The sequence below is a fragment of the Hemitrygon akajei genome, chromosome 1 (genome assembly GCF_048418815.1).
Source record: "Hemitrygon akajei chromosome 1, sHemAka1.3, whole genome shotgun sequence".
Lineage (NCBI taxonomy): Eukaryota > Metazoa > Chordata > Chondrichthyes > Myliobatiformes > Dasyatidae > Hemitrygon > Hemitrygon akajei.
The window spans coordinates 56,604,158-56,629,036 of record NC_133124.1 but is presented as its reverse complement, the minus strand read 5'-3'; the positions used below and the strand labels follow the sequence as shown (position 1 = coordinate 56,629,036).

Genomic DNA, 24,879 nt, shown 5'->3' with positions numbered 1-24,879 from the left:
CCATGCCCAGACCACATCTTAGGAAATCTGATCACTTGGATGTCCTTCTCCTACCTGAATACAGGCAGAAGCCAAACAGCAAAATTCCAGAGATTAGGACAAAAAGAGGTGGTTACAGGAGGCAAAGGAGCGGCTGCAGGATTGCTTCGAGTCAGTGGACTGGACTGTATTCAAAGACTCATTTAGGGGTCTGAATGAATACACGCCATTGTAAAAGACTTTATTAAAATAACTGTAGATGAGTGTGTCCCAACTGTGTCGGTCGAAGTTTTCTATGATCAGCAGCCCTCTGAACCATGAGATTTGCAATCTGCTGAGAGCCAAGTCAGAGACATTCAAATCTGATGGCTAAGAAAGTTACAAGAGGTTCAGGTACAATCTCCAGAAAGTTACTCCAAAGGTGAAGTGGCAATTCTGGACCATTCAAGCAATCCTTAAATACTATCACCTCTTATAGTTAAACAACATAGGAGACAGCAGGGCTTCACTTCCAGGTAAGCTCAATGCCTTCTATGCTCACTCTGACCAGCAAAACATGGAGGAACCATCACGAAGTTGTACATCCTGTGATTTCAGACTCTGAAGCCAATGTGTGAGCAACCTTCTTTTACAGTGGCGAGCTGGGTGAACCCATGGAAAGCATCTGTCCCAGATGGGGTACCTGGCCAAGTACTAAAGACCTATGCTCATCAACTGGCTAGTGTGTTCACTAAGATCTTTAACTTCTTGCTTCAGCAGTACCACCTTTCTTCAAGCAGGTTTCAGTTATATTGATGCCCAAGAGCGTAGTGACCTGCTTCAATAACTATCGCCCAGTAGCACTTACATTCATAGTGATGAAGTTTTTGAGAGGCTGGTGATGAAACATATCAACTCCTGCATAAGAAAACAAGATACAATCTAATTTGCCTACCGGAGCAACAGGACCACAGATGATGCCATCTCATCGGCTCTTCACTGAACCCTGGAACATGTGGAAATAAAAGATGCATATATCACGATGCTCTTCGTAAACTACAGCTCAGCATTCAATTCCGTTATCCCCTCAAAATTAATAAGCTTCAAGACCTTGGCCTCAAATCCTCCTTATGCATTTGGATTGTGGATTTCCTCAATTACAGACCCCAATCAGTTCAGATTGGCAACATCATCTCCTCTACAATATCCATCAGCACAGGTACACCACAAGGCTGTGTGCTTAGTCCCCTGCTCTGCTCTCTACACTTATGACTGTGTGGCTAAGTACAGCTCCAATGCCACATTCAAATGTGCTGATAGCACCAGCATTGTAGGCCAGATTAAAGGTGGTGATAAAGCAGCATTTAGGTGGGAGATTGAAAATCTGGCTGAGTGGTGTCATACCATTTGCTCAATGTCAGCAAGACCAAGGAGCTGATTATAGACTTTAAGAGAAGGAAACCAGAGGTCTATGAGCCAGTTCTCGTCGGAGGACCAGAGGTGTTGAGGAGGTTTAACAATTTTAAGTTCCAAAGTGTTGTTATTTTGGAGAACCTGACCTGGGCCCAGCATGTAAGTACAATAACAAAGAAAACATGGCAGTGCTTCTACTTCCTTAGGATTTTGTGGAGATCCAACATGATTTTAAAGTTCTAAGAAACAGATGTATAGTGGAGATTATATTGACTGGCTGCGTCACAGCCTGGAAACATAATTTTGAACAGGAAGTCCTACTAAAAGAAGTGGATACAGTCCCATCCATCATAGGCAAATCCCTCCTAATCATTGAGCACATCCATATGGAGCGCTGTCACAGGAAAGCAGTGTCCATCATCAGAGTTCCCCACCACCCAGGACATGCTCTCTTCTCAGTACTGCCTCAGGACTCTCCACCAGATTCAGGAACAGTTATTACCCCTCAACCAAAGGGTTCTTGAACCAAAGGGAATAACTTCACTCAACTCCTTTTGCCCCATCATTGAAATGTTCGACAACCAGTGGACTCACTTTCAATAATTCTTCATCTCATGTTCTCTATTTATTGCTCAGTTATTTATTATAATTATTTTATTTTTGTATTTGCACAGTTGGTTGTTTTCTGCACACTGGTTGAGCACCCTGGTTGAGTGGTTTTTCATTGATTCTCTTATGGTTATTATCTTTTAGATTTATTGAGTGTGCCCACATCTCGGGGTTGTATACGGTGATATATATGTACTTCGATAATAAAATTTACTTTGAACTTTGCAACGATACTATATTACACAATGTAACATGAACTGGTACTTTATGTCCATCAAAATCAACCATTGAATGTGGGGCATGCTGATTCTATATAATTGTAACTTGGCAGGGGTAGTTAATAAATAAATGTTAATATTAATTGATCCTCATCAACAGCAGTTAATACTGTGGAGATACAGTTACCATACTGAATGATTTTGTGTATTTTCCAACAGGACAAAATCAAATTATGAACATTTTTTAAAATGGATCCCATCCGTAACCCAGAGACGTTCTGTATTTTGCTTGCACGTCATTATACAAAGTAGTAATTCGTGGTTCTTCCTCTTGAGACTTTTTTTCTATAAATTGGGATATTCTTCAAATCAAATTATTTAATTTTTCAAAAAGATACCAAGAATTTTAGTTCTATCAATTATTAACGAAAATTGGAACTTAGTGAAGGTAGTAACTCTAGTATATGTTTTATTGAAGGTGGTGTAACAATATTTGTCGCTTTGTATGATTATGAAGCAAGAACAACAGAAGATCTGTCTTTCAAAAAGGGTGAAAGATTTCAGATCATAAACAACACGTGAGTACTTTTGAAAAATAGTGATTTTTAAAAGCTTTCTGTAGTTTTTTTTATTATGTTCTTTTCCTGTACATAAAGGTTTTCTTTTTACAAGTTAGGACAGTCAAACTGAAATGATTTTTCTGAGATTGCTCCAGTGCACAGAAACTGATAAGTGTCAACATGATTGGTTCCCATTATATAGTTTGAAAAATTGATCATGTTGATGCAATGAAAGGCTCTAAATTCTGTGAGGATTTCTTATGGTCGCACCCTGCTGTGTCCTCTTTACGTCTAAGTACTTACGTTACCTAATACTATTAGTTAAGTTTAGATGCAGATTTGTAGTCTTTACATGGAAAATATAGCAAATGAGTGGAGGTCAATTAATCAACATGAAATTTGAAATAATGTGTTGAATGATGCTGGAAATCATGAGCAACACACACAAAATGATGGAGAAACTCAGTAGTTCTGCAACATCTAGGTTCCTGACAATGGTGGGGGAGGAAGTGTAGGTGCAGCAATTATCACAGTTGCAGGGATAAATGCCGGGAGGTAGGAGAGCGATCCCTGCAGAAAGTGGGGGTGTGGGAAAGGAAGGATGTGCCTGATAGTAGAATTCTATTGGAGATGATGGAAGTTACAGAGACAGAGGCTCATAGGGTGGTAGGACAAGAGGAACCCTATCCCTTTTATATCCCGGGAGGGGCTAGGGCTGAGAGCAGACGTGCAGGAAATGGAGGGGTGCTGATTAGGATAGCATCACTAGTGCTTCACGGGAAATGCTATTTTCTGAAAGAAAAGAGGACATCTTGGCTATTTTATAATGGTAGTGGAGTGAAGAGAATGTTGAAACCAACTTGAACTTGAAACCATGCATCAGGACTATCAGATATACTGTATATTTGGTTATTTTGAAGATATAAAGAATTACACAACAAATCTTGCTTGAATGCTAGCAGTTTGGACTTTGAATATGATTACCTAAAAATTCTAACACTGGGGATTGTTGATGGTTACAATAACATGCTAAAGTCCATCCTAGTGGCATGCCTTTAGCTGCAAGTATGAATTGTGCCTGACAATTCAAGTCCTTGGCGTCTGGAATGAGCTATGGTCAGGGACTTTAGACTGATTTGCAGAATTATTTGAAGGAACAAAACCTGTTTCCTTGGCAACAAACACCCACAAGTATAAGTCATTCCTTGGCATGAACATTGAATTCTCCAACTTCTAGTAATTCCCTCCCTCTCCCTTCACCCATCCCAGTTTCACTCTGCCTCCTCCTCCAGCTGCCTATCACCTCTCTCATGATTCTGCCTCCTTCTACTACACAGTGCTTTCCCCCTACATTCCTTATTCACCTTTCCTGCCTATCCCTTCCCTGCTTCCCCTCCCCCACCCCTGGATCTTTCTTCTGATTGCTTTTTCACCTGGCACCTACCAGCCTTCTCCTTCCCACCCTCCCCCCACCTTCTTTATAGGGCCCCTGCCCCCTCCCTCTTCAGTCCCGACGAAGGGTCTTGGCCCGAAACGTTGACTGCTCGTTTCCACGGATGCTGCCCGATCTGCTGAGTTCCTCCAGCTTGTTTGTATGTGTTGCTTTGACCCCAGCATCTGCAGTGCACTTTGTGTTTACCCACAAGTATAAATTGGTGCTCTATTTCTTGCAATCACTGGTTTGAATGAAAAGTATTATTTAAATCCATGTTGCTTTGCTTGTCAATTTTTTAGCATTGTTTAAAAATCCAGTTTTAATTGTTCCTTTTAGTTTTATGTAAAATGTTTCCCTATATGCGCAACTGTAAGCAAGTTTAATAATTCAGAATACTTACTGCTTTTCTGACCTACAGAGAAGGTGACTGGTGGGAAGCCCGATCTATCACTACAGGAAAGAAAGGCTACATTCCTAGTAATTATGTGGCTCCTGCTGACTCCATCCAAGCAGAAGAGTAAGTGCTTTTATGTTTCGAGTCTTACAGGAAGTTGATACAGCTGTCTGAAGTTTCACCTTCTTCCTGACACAATACATCTTGCTAATGTACCTCATATTATTATTTAATAATTCACTTTTGCCTGCCTTGTCCCAGAGTGCTTGCTGGGCCTTCTAATATCCAACTTGGAGCATACCAGGAAGGTAACCTAAGTTGTTCTATAATTTTGTTTAGATTCCTGAAGTCAAGTGCAGTAAAGTCCTGAGTCATAGCCCAAAGTTATTTCTTAAGTAAAACACAAAATAAAACACAATGAGATAAAAAAAAACAATAATAATAGAAAAAATACAATGTGTATAATTACATAATATAGCTTATATACATGGATTGTCTGTATGTCCATAAAGTGACGCTAGGCACAAGAATGCATAAGTTGACTGAAAGGAAGTGATAAATTGGTGGTTCGGGGAGTGAAGGTGGTGATCAGCCTTACTGCATAGATGTGCTTAGTCCAGCTGTCTTCAGACTTCTGAAAGTAGAGGTATTTGTGAGCTTTCCTGATTGTGTATATTGTGTGTTCTGGGAAAGTGAGAGGTTACGCACAATGTGCTTGTAGTTTACTCTGCTCTGCCATTGATGTAAAGAGGGACGTGAGTGGTGCAAGTTCTCCTGAAGTCGATAACTATCTCCTTTGTCTTGGTGACACTGAGGTGTAGGCAAAAAAAAACCACAAAAATTTAATAGGTCAGGCAGTATCTGTGTAGGCAAAAGCAGTGTGCTGGCATTTTGTGTTGAAATCCTGCACCAGGAATGTTGGGGGAAGGTGTGGAAGGAAAGGGATAGTTGGTCAGTATATAGGTATAGGGGTTGGGTAGGATAGGAACTAGGTGAGGGTGGAACTATGAGAGGTTGGGGAATGATGAGTAGGTGGAACTAGGGAAAGGAAAACTGCATGCGAGTTAGCTGAATTAGGAGAACCCAATATTTATGCCAGTTGAGTTGTAAGCTACCTAAGCAGAAAATGTTACTATCAATGTTAGCCCTCAAATGAACAATTCACTCTTTCAAGCGACACTGCAAAGTCTTTTTCATAAAAAGCTTAACAATAGCATATTTTTGTGTCATCTATTTTATATCTGCAACATTAATTTCCTGTTGGGTTAAAGGATGTATACACTTTATGTCGACAGTGTTAAATCAGTGATGTTCTTTATTCCTGATATGTTTATAGATGGTATTTTGGTAAAATGGGCCGTAAGGATGCTGAGCGATTGCTATTACATGCAGGAAATCCACGTGGAACATTCTTGGTTCGTGAGAGTGAAACCACGAAAGGTAGGAACAATTTAGAACATAGAACACGACAGCACATTACATATCATTCAGCCCACGATGTGTTGCCTAACTTTTAACCTACTCTAAGATCAACCTAACCCTACCCTCCCACAGAGCCCTCCATTTTTCTGTCATCCATGCGTCTATCTAAGAGTTTCTTAAATGTCCCTAATATATTTGCCTCTACCACCACTCCTAGCAGCTTGTTCCTCACATCTACCATTCTCTGTCTAAAGAAATTACCTCTGACATCCCCACTCCCCCCCCCCCCCCCCATACTTTGCTCCAATAAGACACTAAATAATTCAGAGGTCCTAATAATTATGCAGGAGCTTTAGCAAAACAATTAGTGAATAAATTGGGTCATAAGAGATGCCAGTAATAATGAGACTGCTAAATTCTGTTGGGAAACGTAATTGGCAAATGTAGTTTCAAATTCATGAAATGGAGCCAAGTTATCCCAAGCTAATTGACACAGTGGAAAGCAACTGGGGAATAGCACAAAAGTTTATATTAGTGGAAAGTATCAATATTGAAAGAATGTCATATTGAACTTGAAAGGAATGGGATAGGTCTGTGTCAGATAGGGAGGCATGGTATGTATCTGAAGTAGAATGAAAAATTAGATTAAAAGGTGGATTTAAGGAACCAATGGCAAACATTTAGATAATTCACAATTTTCAGTAATAAACTTACTTTAAAAGATGTACTTCTCCCTAATTCTGCCAGAAGTAGCTAACTACGTAAGTTACCTGTTTTTGAAAGAACTTCACAGTATTTACAAAATAATCTAGAAATATACAAAATTGAGGGATGTAGATAGGGTGAATGCATGCAGGCTTATGCCCCTCAGGTTGGGCGAGACTAGAAGTCATAGGTTTGGGTGAGAGGTGAGGTACTGAAGGGAAATCCGAGGGGGAACTTCTTCACTCAGAGGATAGTATCAGTGTGGGATGAGCTGCCAGCAGAGATGGTAGATGTGCATTCAGTTGTAACATTTAAGATGGGAAGGGTTTGGAGAGATATGATTTGGGTGCAGGTAGATTCTAGGCAGAAGATCAAGTCAGTATAGACTAAATGGGTTGAAAGACCTGTTTCTGTGTGGACTCTATAAGGAAGCCCTATGATCGTGAGCTTTAAAAATTAGCACAAAATAACCAGAAAATTGATGGAAAAGTAGGATATGTGACTAAATAAAGAAGATGATTAAGAGTTCCTACAAATATGAAGAAATTAGCAAAGATAGAAGCAGAGACAAAAGAAATTATAATTAAGGGAAATTGAAGAAATGTTAAATAATTTGCAACTGTCCTCACTGTAAGGAATTGGGGTCTAATGGGAGTTACGAACTTAATTAAGTTTATAAAACAAATGTAAGGAAATAGTAGAAATAAGTGTTTCAAGTTGGATGGCGGAATTTAGCCAGAAAAGTTCCACAGAGTTTAGCTAATGGAGAGCACAGAGATCTCCCCAGTTAGCATAAATACTTTATATCTTTTAGTTCCCTTAATAGTTTAAATATTTGTAAATTTTGATCAAGTCACCGTCACCATTTAAATTCCTGTTAATAGACCTTAGTTTGTTTAACAGGATAAACAAACAGTCTGTATCGTATTAAGTACAACTTTGATGTACCCACTTCTTAGGCAAATGCCCTCCCGTAAGCCACAGTTGTACCCAGTTCTTCAAGTACATCCTGCCTAAACCTTATATAACTGATGACGCAAGACTTTCTCTATCGTGATTCAATGTCCTTGGGTTGAAAGATCTGATAACATTCCCCCCTTCTCCCTCCCCCGCTACTGTTTATTGAGCTTCAGATTTGCAGATAAGAAACCTTTACTCATTTAATATTTACTTTACTATCTTTTAAGTTCTTTTATTGCCTTATTCTTTCTGTCAAAAAGAGTAATTTCATGATTTTAAATACTAATTTAAGTTCATTTAATGTGAAATTTAAAGAAAATTGTTGAGTAGTAATGAAAACTTAAAGGCACTGGATTAGACCTCTGATTCACTGATGTCCTTTAGAAAAAGAAATTTATCTAGTCTGCCTGTGTGTGACTCCAGGTGCACCATTGTGTTCCACCATGGTTGAACACACTGGTCAATTCAAGGGGATTTAGAATATACAGTGCCCAGATCCTGGGCAATGAATGAAAATGCACACTTCCAATCTTGTCCTTTTTTGTCAGCATTTTTAACAGCCATTTTCTGAATTCTGCTGAATTTATGCCGCACTCTTAAGAAAGCAGATATCTTTCCTATGGTTTGGTGCACAGAGCTTGTCACACCACTCAAGTATGATCAATCAAAGCTTTTATAACTGTAATATAACTTTTGCCATGTGTTGTCCAATTTTATCAATTTATCAGTCACCATTCCAACGAGGTATGATTACATTCTATACAGTGTCCATGTCATTATATTGACTGTTTACGTAGACTGCTACGTTTATTTGCCCACTGGTGCTTCTACTATGTACAGATGGGGCTAAAAACAGGCTTTTTGAAGTTCTGCAATGAACTCATTGAACAAAAGGGCAGAATTAATGTACCTTGTGCCAGTTCATCTCTCTTGTACGGTCAAATAAATGGTCAGATAAAAATAAGAATTGTGTGATAATGAACTGAGGGATAAAAGTACAGTAAAATTATGATAATTTGGCACCGACAGGACTTTGGTGTTGTACTCGGGGATTTTCCTTGTTGCTATGTAATACTCAACAATGTGCAGACAGCCTTCCAATAGTTTAGTAAATTTTCAGTGAGCTACAAGAGTTCAAAGAGTGCAGAAATGGGACCTCACTAAGTCCAAAGTGAGTGTGGGAAGAGATGATTTCCAAACAGTCGGATAGCAGATCATAGTGTTACTGTGAATGATGTATTTTAAATTACAAACTTGCAAAATTTGCAGTTTGAATCCTGGTTTTCCTTTTAAATCTATTTCTTTTGAAAATGGAGTAAAATACGTGTTTACCGTATGTTCCAGAGTATAAGCCGACCTGGAGTGTAAGCCGACCCCCCCCCCCCCATTTTCAAGGTTAAAAAAGTGACTTTTTCACGTTACCTTTGTATAAGCCGACCCCTTTTGTAGACGTTTTTGACTTAACCAGAAAAGACCACAAGATCTCACATGCCGGTACTCAGCTTTGCCAGATGCGGAACCGGGAAATTTTGTGAACCAGAACTTACTAAGAAAACAGGCCTACACATTGTAGAGCGTTATAAGCGAATTCTTAATAAATAAATCGGGGTGGGAAATTTTGGATTAGGTCTCCAATGGTAAAGAATCCTCTGACATGTAACCCCTGCAAAACCATTTAGTGCCCATCGTAATCTCGTTAAAACATAACACGGGATAGCGGGATCAGTACGTGTACTCAGTATTGAGTTTGCGACGGCCATGTACAAAAGATTAAAACGAATGCAATATGATGCTGGCTTCAAGCTGAAGGTTGTCGATTTTGCTAAAGGAACGAATAATTCTGCAGCTGCTAAGAAGTTTAGTGTAAACGAGAAATAAGTGAGAGAGTGGAGCTAGGCAGAGGAGACGCTGAGGGAAATGCCAAAGGCGAAATGTGCAAACTGCAGGAAAGCATGCCAGTGGCCAGAACTGGAAGAAAAAGTTTTAGAGTGGGTGAATCACCAGCGATTGTCTGGATACATTGTTACCAGAGAAATGATTTGAGTTCAAGCATTGAAATGGGCCGAAAAACACTGTGAGCTCAGCGAAAATTTCAAAGCTACGCGAAGTTGGTGCACCCGATTTATGAATAAACATGATCTTGTGTTGAGACAAAAAAGATTGCTCAGAAAATTCCCACAGGGTGTTGTTTACGTTCAAGATCGCTGATGGTTGCTTGAAGTGGGTTAAAGAGGTGTGGTGTCCACGTCCCGAAGGTTTCGGGAAGGAAAAGTTGCTACTTGTCTGGGATGTGTTCAAAGCGCACTTGTCAGGTGAGACAAAAGCAGCATTGAAAGCTGAAAATACAGACATTGCAGTCATCCCCGGTGGTTTGATCTCCGTGCTCCAGCCACTAGATGTGCGTTTAAACAAATCATTCGTTTTTCCAAAGTTGGCACCCTCTGTATAAGCCGACCTCCAAATTTTAGGATCAAAATTTAGGGCCAAATTCTCGGCTTATACACCGGAATTTACGGTAAATAAATTTAGAAATGTGTTTTTGCATTCAGTTAGCAGTCTTCTTGTCCTTTCGGTTGATTTATCACTGAAGTCCAACATTTGAATCTGTTACTGTTCTCTTTCTCCATATTTAAACCATTGTGTTGGCGCGTGGCCAAGTTGTTAAGGCATTCGTCTAGTTCGAACCTTGGCTGAGGCTGCGTGTGTGTCCTTGAGCAAGGCACTTAACCACATATTGTTGTGCGACGACACCGATGCCAAGCTGTATGGATCCTAATGCCCTTCCCTTGGACAATATCGGTGGCGTGGAGAGGGAACACTTGCAGCTTGGGCAACTGCTGGTCTTCCACAACAAAAAACCTTGACCAGGCTTGCGCCCTGGAAACTTTACAAGGTGCAAATCCATGGTCTATCAGGAGTGACGGAGTCTATCAAGAGTAACGAAGGCCTACACGTTTAAACCATAAGATATAGCAGCAGAAGTAGGTCATTTGGCCCATCGAGGGTGCTCTGCTATTCAATTATGGACTGATCCAATTCTTCCAGTCATCTCCACTCCCCTGCCCTGTGGAACTCCACTGGTAACCGGCAGCCAGCCAGAGTAGGATCCCTTTATTCCCAGTCTCTGTTCTGCTGATCAGTCAATCCTCCATCCATGCTAGTAGCTTCCCTGTAATTCCATAGGCTCTTGCTAAGGACCTTCATGTGCAGCATCTTGTCAAAGGCCTTCTGAAAATCGAAATACACCACATCTACTGCATCTGCTTTGTCTACTCTGCTTGAAATTTCCTCAAAAAATTGCAGTAGGTTAGTCAGGTGGGATTTTCCTTTCAGGAAACAATGCTGGCTTTGGCCTATCTTGTCACGTTCCTCCAGGTACTCTGTAATCTCATCCCATATTTGAGATGTATCTTGACAGAAGTAGGGATTTTCTAAGCTTATGAAGGTCATTTCTGGCTTCATAAAATATTCCCTGTAACAATCTTTAAATATTATTTCAGCATATAATTTCTTAGCCTTGCAAACACTTTTTGGAAAAAGGTGATGGGAAACAACAACAAATATAAAATGAGTACAAGAGGTTCCCAATTTGCACTAATAATATGTATCCATGTAATATTTTGACTTTTTTTGAACTGAGCAATGTTATCACAAAATTTGAATTTGTACTGTGTAAACACTGTTAACAAGATGCAATCGATGATGAGAACAACGATGAACAAAGTGAAGGCTTGTGGTGCAGTTAACAGCATGCCTGAAAATAAATCTCAGATTGTTCAAAGCAATGCTCTGGCAGCAGGATAGGAAGATGAATAATTGCAAAGAAATATATATATAATGCTGTTGCATTAAATTCAGATTTTTCTATGTTCTTGTGCACTTTTGAATTGGTGTTGACATTAGAAAGGAACCATTTGAAGGAAAGTTCAAAATATTTATCTAGCTGATTAACAAATAGAAAACACTAGCTTATAAAAATGATACATTTCCAAATGGTTTAAATTACTTTCAGGTGCATATTCCCTTTCAATAAGGGATTGGGATGAAGTAAAAGCTGATAACGTCAAACACTACAAGATCAGAAAACTCGACAGTGGCGGTTATTATATTACAACAAGAGCACAGTTCGAGTCACTACAGAAGCTGGTGAAACACTACACAGGTACTTTCTAAAAGAATCAGATAATCAGAATTTCAGAAATATATACCTTGTTTGAAAAATCAGAATGATGTTTAATATCATTGGCTTATATCATGGTATATATAAAAAATTGGTAGTTGTTTAAATGGGGAACTCATAATCCTAAAATTAGCTAGGAAGAAAGAAGCTATTTTAATCTGATTTCCTATTGTAGCCATGCGATGCTGCATTATGAAAAATTGACAGACAGCAATTAATGTTCAATCAAATTCACTATTTTGAAAGATTTTATGGATTGTAACATTGTGAAGTATTTTTTATTCCATGTTTTTAATGTCTTTCACACTTCAGTTTGTTGACTCTTCCGTAAATTTGTTAAATTCTCAATTTCTTCAGATCATGCAGATGGCTTATGCCATAGATTAACTACTGTGTGCCCTACTGTGAAACCACAAACCCAGGGACTAGCTAAAGATGCATGGGAAATTCCTCGGGATTCCTTGCGTCTGGAAGTTAAACTTGGACAAGGTTGTTTTGGTGAAGTTTGGATGGGTAAGTTTATATGGAGAAGAGGGAAGCAAAGGGGTTTTTAAATTAGTGAAATCTGTAAATTACAGGTTCTGTCAGGATACACATCAGTTATCTTTATTTTAAACATGTCCAAGTCTCAATAGTCATTATTGATAATTGAAACAGAATCTCAACAAAGTCTAATATCCTCTTAATCAATACCAAATGCCTGGAATCCCCGTCCCTGAGTAACAGATATATATGTGTGTGTGTATAAACAGAAAAAAATAGTTGCACCAGTAGTTCACACTGGTCTTAAGCCCGTTCAATAAGATCAACACACTTCCTCACTATACCTACAATACAGTGCATAAGGCTTAGGCATGTGTAAAAATATTCTGCAAAGCAAAAATGTTTTCAAAAATAGTTTCTAAATATCTAAATAATTACTGTAAAGAGCACTAAATGAAATCAATATTTGGTGTGACCATCTTTTTTCCTTTTAAAACTGCATCAATTCTTAGATACAGTGTCAAGCAGTTTTATAAGAAAATTGGCTGTTAGGTTGTTGCAAGCATGTTGGAGAACTGGCCACAGTTCTGCAGACTTTGGCTGTCTCATTGCTTGTCTCTCCAGGTAATCCCAGACAGCCTCGATAACATTGAGATCAGGACTCTGTGGAAGTCATACTATCTGTTGTGGAACTCCTTGTTTTTCATTTTGCTGAACATGTTTCTGTTTTGACCTTGGACGTGTGGGGTCATTATCCTGTAGAATGAAGTTGGGACCAATCAGACAATGTTCCTGATTATATAGCATTATGAATGAGTATATGCTTGTACTTCTGAGCATTGAGAATTCTATTAATTCTGACCAGATCACCAATTCCTTTTGCAGAATTGCAGCCCCAGGCCTCCGTTGTGGTTCACTGTTGGCTGCAGCCATTCATCCATGTAGCACCCTCCAGTTCTTCTACTTGACACACTTCCTCCTGTTTGAGCCAAAATTTTCAAATTTTGACTCGTCAGTTCAGAGAACTGAACTGTTCGAGTTCAACACCCTCGTAGTTTAGTGCGTAGCTGAGTCTCTTGGCTTTGTTTCCACTTTGAAGATATGGGTTTTTGCCAGCAAATCTTATATGAAGACCACTTCTGACAAGATTTCTCTGGACTGTAGAGAGGTATACTTAGGTTCCAGTGATTTCTGTGAGCTCAGAGATGACAGCAGTGCTGGACTTCTGCCGTTTTAACAGGGGTATCAGTCTGAAGTATCTCTCATCTATTCACTCAATTTCTGTGGCTGAACTCTGCGGTTCTGGTCCTTCCTGAACCTTGCCTGCTTCTTTGTGCTTCTTCGGAAGAACTTGGACAGCACTTCTTGAAGCTCCTGTCTGCCATGAAATTCTTGCATGGGAGAGACCTTTCTGATGCAGGATGACCAACTTGTGTTTTGTTGCTATGCTCACACTTGCCATGATGTAAGAATTGATGATTTTGAAGGTTAGACTGTCGTATTTGTCACACCCTCACCTTTTAGTTTGGTTGCCCTTCACCCCGTTTGATTCCTTCTACACCTGTTTCTCAATTGTTAGCACCTGTTTGTTATCTTTGTTTAATCATGCACTGGGCTATATACCTACAAAGTAATCAAGTTTTTATTTGAAATAAATTCTGTTACTTAATAAGTTGCTGCCTTTAATGAAATCCCAAAATTTCCCTAAACATTTCATTTTTTTGGAAAATGAATGTTTGGAAATCTAAAATGTGCTCTTTTCTTCTGACACACTCTTGCAGAAGACATAAAAAATAAACATGTAAAACAAAATTTATATCAAAAACATAGGGTGCCTAAGACTTTTGCACAGTACTGTGAATCTCTTAATTTATTTGGCATACAGAAATCTGTTGACATCACTTAACTAGCACTTGAATCAGCATCCACAGACCTTCAGGGTAAAAAAAATTCCAAAGAAACTTATCATTGAATACATTTTTCCTTCTCATAGTAACTAAACCATTATATTTAGATTCACCAATAGATGTGTGAAGAATTTTCAGTTTCAATTAGATGAATAATTAGAGCCCCCCTCCCCAAAAAAAGGAGAGCTTTCATAACAGACTATGCTAGTATTTTGATACATTCAAGGGCAACCCTTCAAAGATTGAGAGCATCTGGGAGAGAAAAACATTTTGTCGTATAAACCACAGATTCCTGATTGAGTGATGGGTTTGAGACTCAGTAACTGGCGAAGCTCAGTTTTGTCTCTGAGAATAGTGAAATTCAGGCCACCTTTATTTAATAAAATTCCTCTTTTTAAAAATAAAACTGGTCCACCCACGAAAACAAAAGAAAGATACCAGCAGGCTGAGGGAGAGAATTTGCCACTGAAAAGGGCAACCTTGTTTCCTGTTCATACATGCTTCCCTTGAAGTGTATGAAAATCAGGGATAACAGCAGGTTTTAAGAAAGAAAAGCCTTTAGTTGAATCAGACGTTCTCCACCCTGTTCACAAGCTGACTGGAGGGAGAGCATTGTGTGCAGAGAATATTGAAAGTGGAATCACTAGTACATAATATGTGTTTGGAAGGCATGTGATTAACTGGCTACATGAATTTAGAAGTGAGATCGTGTTCTACCTTTATAAAATCCTATTATACTGCAATCAAACTTAACAAGTTTCCACAGTTCCTCATTCTCGTGTTACTTGCATTGATCTCATTTAAGTAACAGATCCAAGAGAAACTCATCAGGATTCAGTGATATTTCCAATGCAATCCCTTTACAACTGACTGCACTGTTTCAAGTTGTAAAAGAATACAATACATTGAAGGCAATTCAAACTTTGCTAATGTCTGTGGTTTTATATATTTTATATTGTTTATCATGCAAGTGATTTAGATCTCCCAGTAGGTTTTTGCAAAAATACCACAAAATATTTTGTTTTCCTGTGATTTCATTTTAATTTTTCTTCAGAGAACTGTTCAGTAAAAATGTTATCTTAATTCAAAAACATGCTTTAGAAAATGTGTAAATGTGTATGCAGCATTGCTAAATCTTCAACAGAAATATTAGCTTATGGTTATCAATTAAAGATATGGTAAGGTTGGAGAAGTTTTTAAAAATTGCAACAGAATTATGAAGATGATTCCAACATAGTATCTTTCTTTTCAGGAACTTGGAATGGTACCACAAAAGTGGCAATTAAAACACTAAAACCTGGTACTATGTCTCCAGAAGCATTTTTGCAGGAAGCTCAAATTATGAAGAAGTTACGTCATGATAAGCTCGTACCATTGTATGCTGTTGTTTCAGAAGAGCCAATTTATATTGTAACAGAGTACATGGCTAAAGGTTAGTTTAGAAAACCAATTCTCTTGTAAAATATCTGTGGCAACTATACTGTACATGTCCTATGTACTTGATGCTTTTGAGACCCAGTTGAGCACTTTAATTCCTTGTGCAGGTCTTTTTTTTAAAAGGTTTTACATAGTTACAGTTTTTTAATGTTTAATTGAAGTTTTCCTGTCAGCTAGTAAAGAAAAATTATTTGAGGACGAATAGAATCTGAATTCGACAAAAACAGTATTTCTGGACAAAAACATTTTTTGACTAGCAAACAAGACAAGTTACTAAGTTTGTAACGGACATCAGAGGTTAAAGGAAGAACTTTTATTTATAGGAAAGGTTCGTTGTAATAGTGTATGTTGAATAACCTACTTTTGGTAGCATTCTTTTCACTGGAGCAAGAGCTTAATAAGTAGAACCTTGCAAGAGTTGAGTTGTCAAATCAGTAATGCATCAAAGTAGAGGGAGTGACAAAAAGGTCATGAAATAAAGAAAAATTATAAAAGTTTTCTTTTCATTCAAATGTGTTGCACAGAATAAACCTGCTCAAAATTAGATTTTAGAGAAAACGCCTATTTTGTTAGTTTAATTATTCCTGATATTAAAGTGCTGATATATATATGCACACGTATGCATGTTATGATTTGGAGTGTTACTTTTCATTTCAAATGTAAGATTTATATTATTCAAAAAATTGAAATTGCTATAAATCTGAAATTCTAGAAAAATTCAGCAGGTGAGGCAACATCTGTGGAAAGAAAAAAGGAGTTGGTGTTTCAAGTTGAGGTGCCTTCATCATAACTGCCATTGGCATGATTCCTGGATTTCAGATTATATAAAAGATGTAAGAATTCATCTTAGCTGTTTGTGTGTTGCATACAAGAGAAAATCTGCAGATGCTGGAAATCCAAACAATGCACACAAGATGGTGGAGAAACTCAGCACCGATAGAAAAGAGTAAATAGTCAATGTTTAGGGCCGAGACAGTTCACCAGGACTAAAGAAAATAGATGAGGTCAGAGTGAGAAGGTTGGGGGAGAGGAGGAAGAAATACACAGTGATAGGTGAAACGGGGGAGGGGTGAAGTAAAGAGCTGAGGTCGACTGGTAAAAGAGATACAGGGCTGGAGAAGAGGGAATCTGATAGGAGAGGATAGAAAGCCATGGAAGAAAGGAAAGGAGGATCCCCGCTCCTTCACCGTTCCCTATTCCCATTTCCCTCTCTCACCTTAGCTCCTTAACTGCCCATCACCTCCCTCTGGTGCTCCTCCTGCCCTTTCTTCCATGGCCTTCTGTCCTCTCTTATCAGATTCCCCCTTCTCCAGCCCTTTATTTCTTTAACCAATCGACCACAGCTTTTTCCTTCTCCTGTCCCCCATTTCACCTATCACCTACTGCCATGTATTTCTTCCTCCCCTCCCTCCACCTCTTACTGTGACCTCATCATTTTTCTCCAGTCCTGATGGAGGGTCTCTGCCTGAAATGTCAACTGTTTACTCTTTCTCATAGATGCTACCTGGCCTGCTGAGTTCCTCCAGCATTTTGTAAGTGTTGCTGCTTTATTGCTGGTTATGTTTTTTGAATTAATTGATATCATCCTGCTGATCTCCTTCATCCCTAGACAAGGGTTATTAAAAGAGAAACTTCATCTCAAAAAATTTTCCCTGAGGTAGTTAATCTGATTGACCTTTTGAGTTAGCACCCCCACCCTCTCTATCCATCTATCCTTGTCACAGAACTACATTGTAAATACATGCTGGTATTTATGCACATTCTATTCCATATTCGTACTTTAACCTCTAACTTGATTTTTTATATAATTCTTTATTCTTTATAATTGATGTTTTGTGTTGCATGTCGCAGCCTGACCAACACACCACAGCAAGTTCCTAATACATGTAAATGTATAGTATACGGCTAATAAAGTTGATTCTTGATTCTAGACAGAGTAGTCAGTGGAGGATGATCATTTTCTGTATGGCTATGAATTCCCTTGCTTTTAGAGAAGTTCAGCATAACTTCCATTCCCTTATAATGTACCTGTTAATAGTGCTTCAGTGTTCATTTTACCTAATTCAACAATCAGTAGCATGTTCCTATTATGATAAGTTGAAAATTTATTTTAACACCCAGCATACGTGACACTACTTTGCAGTACAGTGTGAAAATTTGTTTTAATGTTAGAATCGTTACAGTACAAGAAGCAGCCCACTGAATCTGTACTGGCTCTGAGAAGAGCAATTCAATTCCACCATTCTTTTACCCATGGGGCTATAAATTAATTTTTCTCCCATCCAGTTCCGATTTGAAACACCTATTGATTGGTTATGTTTCCATCATCCCTAGAGACTGTGAATTTCAGTGTGTTTTCTCACAATCTGTTTTATATTACATACATCATTTTAAATTTTATATCAATGCCATTAATTCTTAAAACACAAGACCATGCAACCATAAGACATAGGGGCAGAGTTACGACATTTGGCCCATTGAGATTGCTGCACTATTCTATCATGATTGAGTTATTATCTCTTTCAACCCCATTTTCTTGCCTTGTTCCCATAACCTTTGATATCCTTACTAATCAAGAACTTATCACCTCCTCTTTAAATATATCCAATGACTTGGCTTCCACAGCAATGATTTACTACTTGTTTTCTATAGCAATGAATTCCACAGATTCAATCACCCTCTGGCTTAAGAAATTCCTCCTCATCTCTATTCTAATGGGAGTTCCTTCTATTCTAACATCTAATAATGGAAATAATTTTTGTATTCAAATCAGTCATGTTCTTGTTAAATCTCTCCTCAATATTTTGTGCTTCCAAAGAGAACAACCCACTTCTTCAGCTTGCCTTTAGTGAAAACATCTCCTTCCTATTCTCTTAATATCCTGTAAACAGAGGTGAACATTGCGGTCAAGCTGTGTTTTGAGTAGGTGCAATGTAATCTCCTTGTTCCTGTACTGTTTGTGAGTTGTTATGGTTTCCTAACTACTCTCTTGATGTGCTCTGCCCCTGAGAAGTATTTAAAAATACTAATTCCCTTCTGTCCTGTACACCCTTCAGACATGTGCCTACTAGACTGGATTGTCTCCTACTTGTTCTGCTAAAGTATAGCACTTCACACTCTGTGTTTTAGTTATCACTTGCCTCTTGCTTGCCCAGTCAACCCAGTTATCTGTCTTCTGGCATCCTGTTACTTGTTCTTTATGTGAAGTTTGTGTCCCGTACAGATTTGGAAATTTTACCTTACATGTTCATTACTATGTTATTAAAATAATTTAAGAAAAGACTGTCCCTCCACTGACAACTATATTTGCCTGCTTGCTATATTTTCCCTTTAAATCAGATTTCTTTTCACTGTTGCCACTGACTCCTTACTTTCTCAGATTTGCCAATGAGTTTTTATGTGGGATTATATCTAACCTCTTCTGAAATCCATTGTATTGCCTTCATTAATGTGTACCTCAACAAAGGAAAAACAATTAGAGTACCGTAGATTCCGGACTACAGAGCGCACCTGATTAAAAGCCGCTGGCTCTAATTTTAGAAATAAAATCAATTTTTTAATTGTAAAGGCCGCACCGGATTTTAGGCTGCACCGCTACTTTTAAATATACATACATATCGGTAACACAAATTACGTTGCATATACTTTTTTACTGAACAGCACGAACAACATTCCAATATCTCCTAGCGACTGGTAAAAATATATAGACTGCAGCCTACCAGGAAAAGTTATTGATCGCCTTTAACTTAAAAGCAGCGTTTTCGCTCGGGTCTGACGCGCTTGCGTAACGCGATCGGGTCTAATCGGGTCTGACGCGCTCGGGTCTGACGCGCTTGCGTAACGCGATCGGGTCTAATCGGGTCTGACGCGCTTGCGTAACGCGATCGGGTCTAATCGGGTCTGACGCGCTTGCGTAACGCGATCGGGTCTAATCGGGTCTGACGCGCTTGCGTAACGCGATCGGGTCTGATGCGCTCGGGTCTGACGCGCTCGGGTCTTGCTTTTCTTCGAGTATTTTCCATGTTGATGAGGGTGAGTACAAATGACTGATTTACAATAATTTAATTGTGAAAGTGCGCTTGATTTATCGTACAATTTCATTGGACCTCTGTGAACTACTCATCAATTTTATTGGTCTACTGTTACGAGGCAAAATGTTTACGAGGCGGCATGAAAAAAAACCATGTATTAGCCGCTCTGGATTAAAGGCCGCAGAGTTCAAAGCTGTTCAAAATGTGGGAAAAAAGTAGCGGCTTATAATCCGGAATCTACGGTAGTTTAATGTGATTTTTAACAGATCCATGATGGCTTTCCTTCATCAAATAAAACTTCTCTAAGCACCTACTTGTATGTCCCATTTTATTTCCAAAGCTTTCCTAAAGTTAGGGGCAATCTGACTGCCCAGCAGTTGATTGGCATGTCCTTGACCTCTTTTTTTAAATGAAGTGAGGTGCGGCAACAACTATTTTCTAATTTTCCCCTCTATCTGAAGAGGATTGTAAGATATTGACATTTCATTCTGAAACCACCAACCACTATCTCATTTTATTAGACTGCACCCCTTTTAAACTTGTTGAGTTCTTTTTACTTCAAGCATTTCTAGCCTTTCTATTTTGTTGTCCAGTGATGCCTAACATTGTAGGGGGTGGTTTATGCTAATAACTAAAGTAATAGATTTGAAGCATTTGTATTTAGTCATCTGCATGTGGAATGTAGCTTACCCAATGTGTCTGATTGTGTATGTTTTCTGCAATTCCAGCAAAGCTGCTAACATCATTGCTTCTAAAGTACTGTTCTGTCCTAATTGTGTCCATGAGGTTATGATCATTATATTGTCTCTTGTTATCAATAGCTTGCACATAGCACCTTTAATACGGCACATTTTCTGAGGCATTTCACATGAGTGTTATAAAGCAAAATTCATTGAGCCTTGTAGGAAGATGCCAGAGCAGATCAAAAGTTGGTTTATCGTCCTCAAAGAAGGAAATAGTTGTTTTGGCAGGGAGTTTCATTGAGTAGTGCTGGAGATTAAAGAATCAGTCTTGCTCTAATTATTAAAAAATAATATAATGCTACAAATGAACAATATTAATTTTCCTGCTACAGGGAGTTTATTGGATTTTGTAAAGGAAGGCGATGGAAAGTCCCTGAAACTTCCACAACTTGTTGATATGGCTGCACAAGTAAGTTTTTAAAAAATGTAGAGCACATAATTGAGATAACACATGACTGTTGGTGCTAATGATAGTTTTCTGTTAAATGGATTCTTGTTAAGTAACAGAACACCCTGACCATGCAGAATGATTGCAAGTCATCTGAAAATATTTTCAGTCTGCAAGTCAGAATCCATTGTTATTTAAATTGAACTTCTTCGAGTAAGTAAGATGTTGATTTTGATGTGCATCAGTTACAATAGTATATATAATTTGAGATTTTCTGTTAGTTTTGCTTTATCCTACAGATAGTAATCAGTGTAATTTTAGATTTTGCAATTCTGACACCTATTTTGAATATCAGGAAAACCTGTGATTCTAACATGGATGGCCATACTTTCACAAGATGCATATTATTGTTTGTGTTGCGCTTGTTCTAAATGTGGTAAATTAAGTGTGAATTTCGACTTTCATAGTTTTTTTCAAGTTACCATGTAATTAATCTTTATGCTCATGGTACTTTGTATAGTTTATAAGTAGCAGATATTCATTAATGTATTTTGAGCTTTACTGAAATGAAGCACATTGATTTTTCTTAATTGGTGAAGATCATAAAAAATATTTTCTTAAATGTGTAAAACTTTTATGTTTAATAAGATTGCTGATGGCATGGCGTATATTGAACGAATGAACTACATCCACAGAGACCTAAGAGCAGCCAACATCCTTGTGGGTGACAATCTTGTATGTAAAATAGCAGACTTTGGCTTAGCACGGTTGATTGAAGACAATGAATATACAGCAAGACAAGGTAAAACTTAGTTCTATATACGAACATTTCTGCATACAAATTTGGAACTGAAGTATGCCACTAGCTCTTGAGTTTACTCTGCCATTCAACAAGATCATGGCTAATTTGATTTTAACTTCAAAACCAGTTTTCCATTAATCCAGAGAAACTGTTTGCCTCCTTGCTTATCAACTACCTATCTAGTTCTGCCTTAAAAAATATTCAAAGACTCAAGATTCTTAAGAGCTAAGGGGAAAAAAAATCATTTTATGTTCCCTTAATGGGAAACACCTTATTTTTAATCAGTAGGTGCTAATTTGAAATATTTTCTTAAGAAAATGCCCTCTCCACATCTCCTCTGTCAAAACGGCTCGGGATCCTACGTTTCAGTCGTCCCCTCTCATGCTTGTAAATTCCACTGGGTACAAGTCTAATTTGTCCAACCTTTCCTCATAAATCAACAGACCCATTTCTAGTAAATAGTCTCCGAATAGCTTCCAACAGAATTATATCCTTTGCACTTGTCAATCCATAATTATGCAATAATCCCTAACAGTGGACAGATTGTACTAGCTCAATGGGCAATACAGATGGTATGGATGAGTTGAGCCCAAGGGCATGTATAACCCTGTGACACTAAGTGTAAAAGCAGAAAGGGAGTTCTATGAATATTTAAAGAACTAATGAAGTGAATGTTGGTCCTGTAGAAAACGCAAAGGTTACAGGCCTTTACCTTGGTTTGGAGATTAACTTAAGTCAATTACTTATATTAGAAATAAGTACAATTTGTCTGGTCACACTGCTCCAATAAAAACTAATGTGCTTCTTGTATAGGAGCTAAATTTCCTATCAAATGGACAGCTCCAGAGGCTGCTTTATATGGACGGTTTACTATCAAATCTGATGTGTGGTCGTTTGGAATTCTGCTGATAGAGCTGGTTACAAAGGGAAGAGTACCATATCCAGGTAAATAAAGGCAACATTCTTGATCACTGCTTTTTGTAAACAAAAGTGCTGAGTAAACAATTCGATTAATATTTAATTTTTATAAAGGAATGTTCATTCTGGAAGAATGCATTTGCAGACTCTTTAATGCCACACCTTTTTCTTTCTAGACTTCATTTAAGGACCAGAAGTGCTTGCTACTTTATACCCTAGGCTTTTTACAGTCCCAAAGGTGTCACCAGAAAGCTATAGATAAGAGTGAATGAATATTAGAAAGTTTCTAAAATGATGCAATTGCAAGCACTTCTGACTGTGAAAATAGGTGCCATACTCAGAAAACTCAATACCATCTCCTACATCTGCAGAAACAATTGCCTTAGATTAACTCATTCTAATTCAGTGGTTCCCAAATTTTTGGGGTTACCTTTACCTTGCCTCCCAGTCCACATCCCTAGCAGCCCCCCCTTTCCAGCCATTACATAAACACTATAAAGAATTTTGATTTACAATGCACAGTGAAAGAAAATAGGAGCTGCAAATTCAAAGCAGTGACAAATCATTGCAAAAAATATACAATCTATTTAAAGCTACAAATAAAATCATTTCATTTAATTTCAGTAAAAAACTATTTTAGAGTGTACATTAATAGTCCAACTATTCACTACCTCATTGCTTTTTCACCTTTCAGTGAGATGGATGGGCTTAGTGCAGTGATAAAAGCTTCTCTACATCAGGCTGAATGTTACTCAGGTTGCTCAGATCCTGGTATTCAGTAATTTGCAGACTGTTTTGTTGCTTTGAAAGAAGTTATGTGACTGCACTGAAACCGTACTCCACTAAGTATAATGTTAGAAAGCTAATAACATATCGACCTTTTTCCACAGTGCAGGATATCGTTCAGAGATTTCTTTCTGCAAACAAAGGTCTTGTTACGATTTTTTTTTAACCTTGGCTTCAGCTCAAACTTATTTTGTAGTGAGAGCAGTTCTTCCAGCTTTCTTGTTAGTTCCTTGTTACGAGTGTTCAGAAATGGATTTATTACCCATTCTGGAATTTGGATCAAGAGAAGATCCCAAAATCTTTCTGATATGTGGGAATCACTGTTCTAACTGATTGATTCAATTTTAAATCCAGCTACTGAATTAGTACCTGTCAGAATTAGTTAAATGTTGGTCAGTCGACAAGAGGAGTATTTTGAACAATTCCAACTACTACTGAGAAGGTTGCCTAGATCCCAGAAAGGGTGCATGCAGTAAAAGTTTCTGGTTCCAAGGATGAGGGTTTTCAAGTGGAAGATTAGAGTGGAAAAAATGATGATGTTCTCCTTGGATTAAAAAAAATATTGAGAGGAAAGTTCATAGAAACATGAAAGGCCATAGTGGGTTTAGATAAAATATAAGTTGTTTCCATCAACGGTTATCTATGGTGAAGGGACATGAATTTGAAATACAATAGTAGAGTTTTTAGAAAACCCTATGTCAGAGATAGTTATGATCTACAATTCAGTGCCTATTAGGTTGGTGGAAAAAGTCAGTAAGGATTTTCTAAAGGGGCTTGATGAACACTTGAACTAAAAGTGCAAGTTTTTAGAGGAAGAACAAGGGGGTAGAATAATTGGGGCTGCTACACAGAAAACTAATATAGACTCATACACTTTCCTGTTCTATAATGATTCTATAAATGTGCCATTAAAGGCACAATCAGAACATGTAGTTTTCTATTTGATGAAAGAGTATTATTTGACTTAACAGATTGATTTATAGTATAAGTGTGATTGATGGTCCAGTAATATTCATTGCCACTCACTCAGACTAGACCCACAAATAAAATTTAAATGGTAGAAAAAAATGAGTTCATGTACCACCTTGCAAAGCCTTTGAATCACCTGTTTCTTCACAGATAAAGTATCTTGGTTTGGTCACTGTAAATAGTTTAAAGAATCTTCATTTAAATCAATGGACCAAGTAAAATCTTCTAGCTGGAATCATACCTAGCATAAATGTGGTTATGGTTGTTGAGGGAATAGCCAAGATATCATTACGTGTGCTCATCAGTGGCATTTCTTATGCACATCTGCTTTCAGTTTTTCATTTACTTCATCACTGAGCCGCTTGCTGTCACAAAATTGAAAGTGTGCTGTTGACTGAGTGCACGTTTAAATTGGCAACTCATCAGATTACAAGCAGTCATTGCCCTTCTGTGGCAAAGCCTGGGCAACATTTATTCTCAAGGTCATACATAGATATCAACATATGAGGCAATAGAAACTCCAAGGGAAGTCTGATCACCTTCCCTTGATGTTCAGTGTAA

The 24,879-nt window shown here is 38.1% G+C and overlaps 1 protein-coding gene across 2 annotated transcripts in view; it reads left to right on the top strand.

The window, feature by feature from the left end:
• yes1 (YES proto-oncogene 1, Src family tyrosine kinase) overlaps positions 1-24,879 on the top strand; it is a 71,623-nt gene that overhangs the window by 34,679 nt on the left and 12,065 nt on the right. For both annotated transcript variants that reach the window (XM_073043608.1, XM_073043599.1), the window contains 9 exons: positions 2,677-2,776; positions 4,612-4,710; positions 5,924-6,027; positions 11,687-11,836; positions 12,212-12,367; positions 15,497-15,676; positions 20,788-20,864; positions 21,492-21,645; positions 22,459-22,590. In XM_073043608.1, the coding sequence (XP_072899709.1) occupies positions 2,677-2,776; positions 4,612-4,710; positions 5,924-6,027; positions 11,687-11,836; positions 12,212-12,367; positions 15,497-15,676; positions 20,788-20,864; positions 21,492-21,645; positions 22,459-22,590 (1,152 nt within the window). The remainder of the gene's footprint in view (positions 1-2,676; positions 2,777-4,611; positions 4,711-5,923; positions 6,028-11,686; positions 11,837-12,211; positions 12,368-15,496; positions 15,677-20,787; positions 20,865-21,491; positions 21,646-22,458; positions 22,591-24,879) is intronic.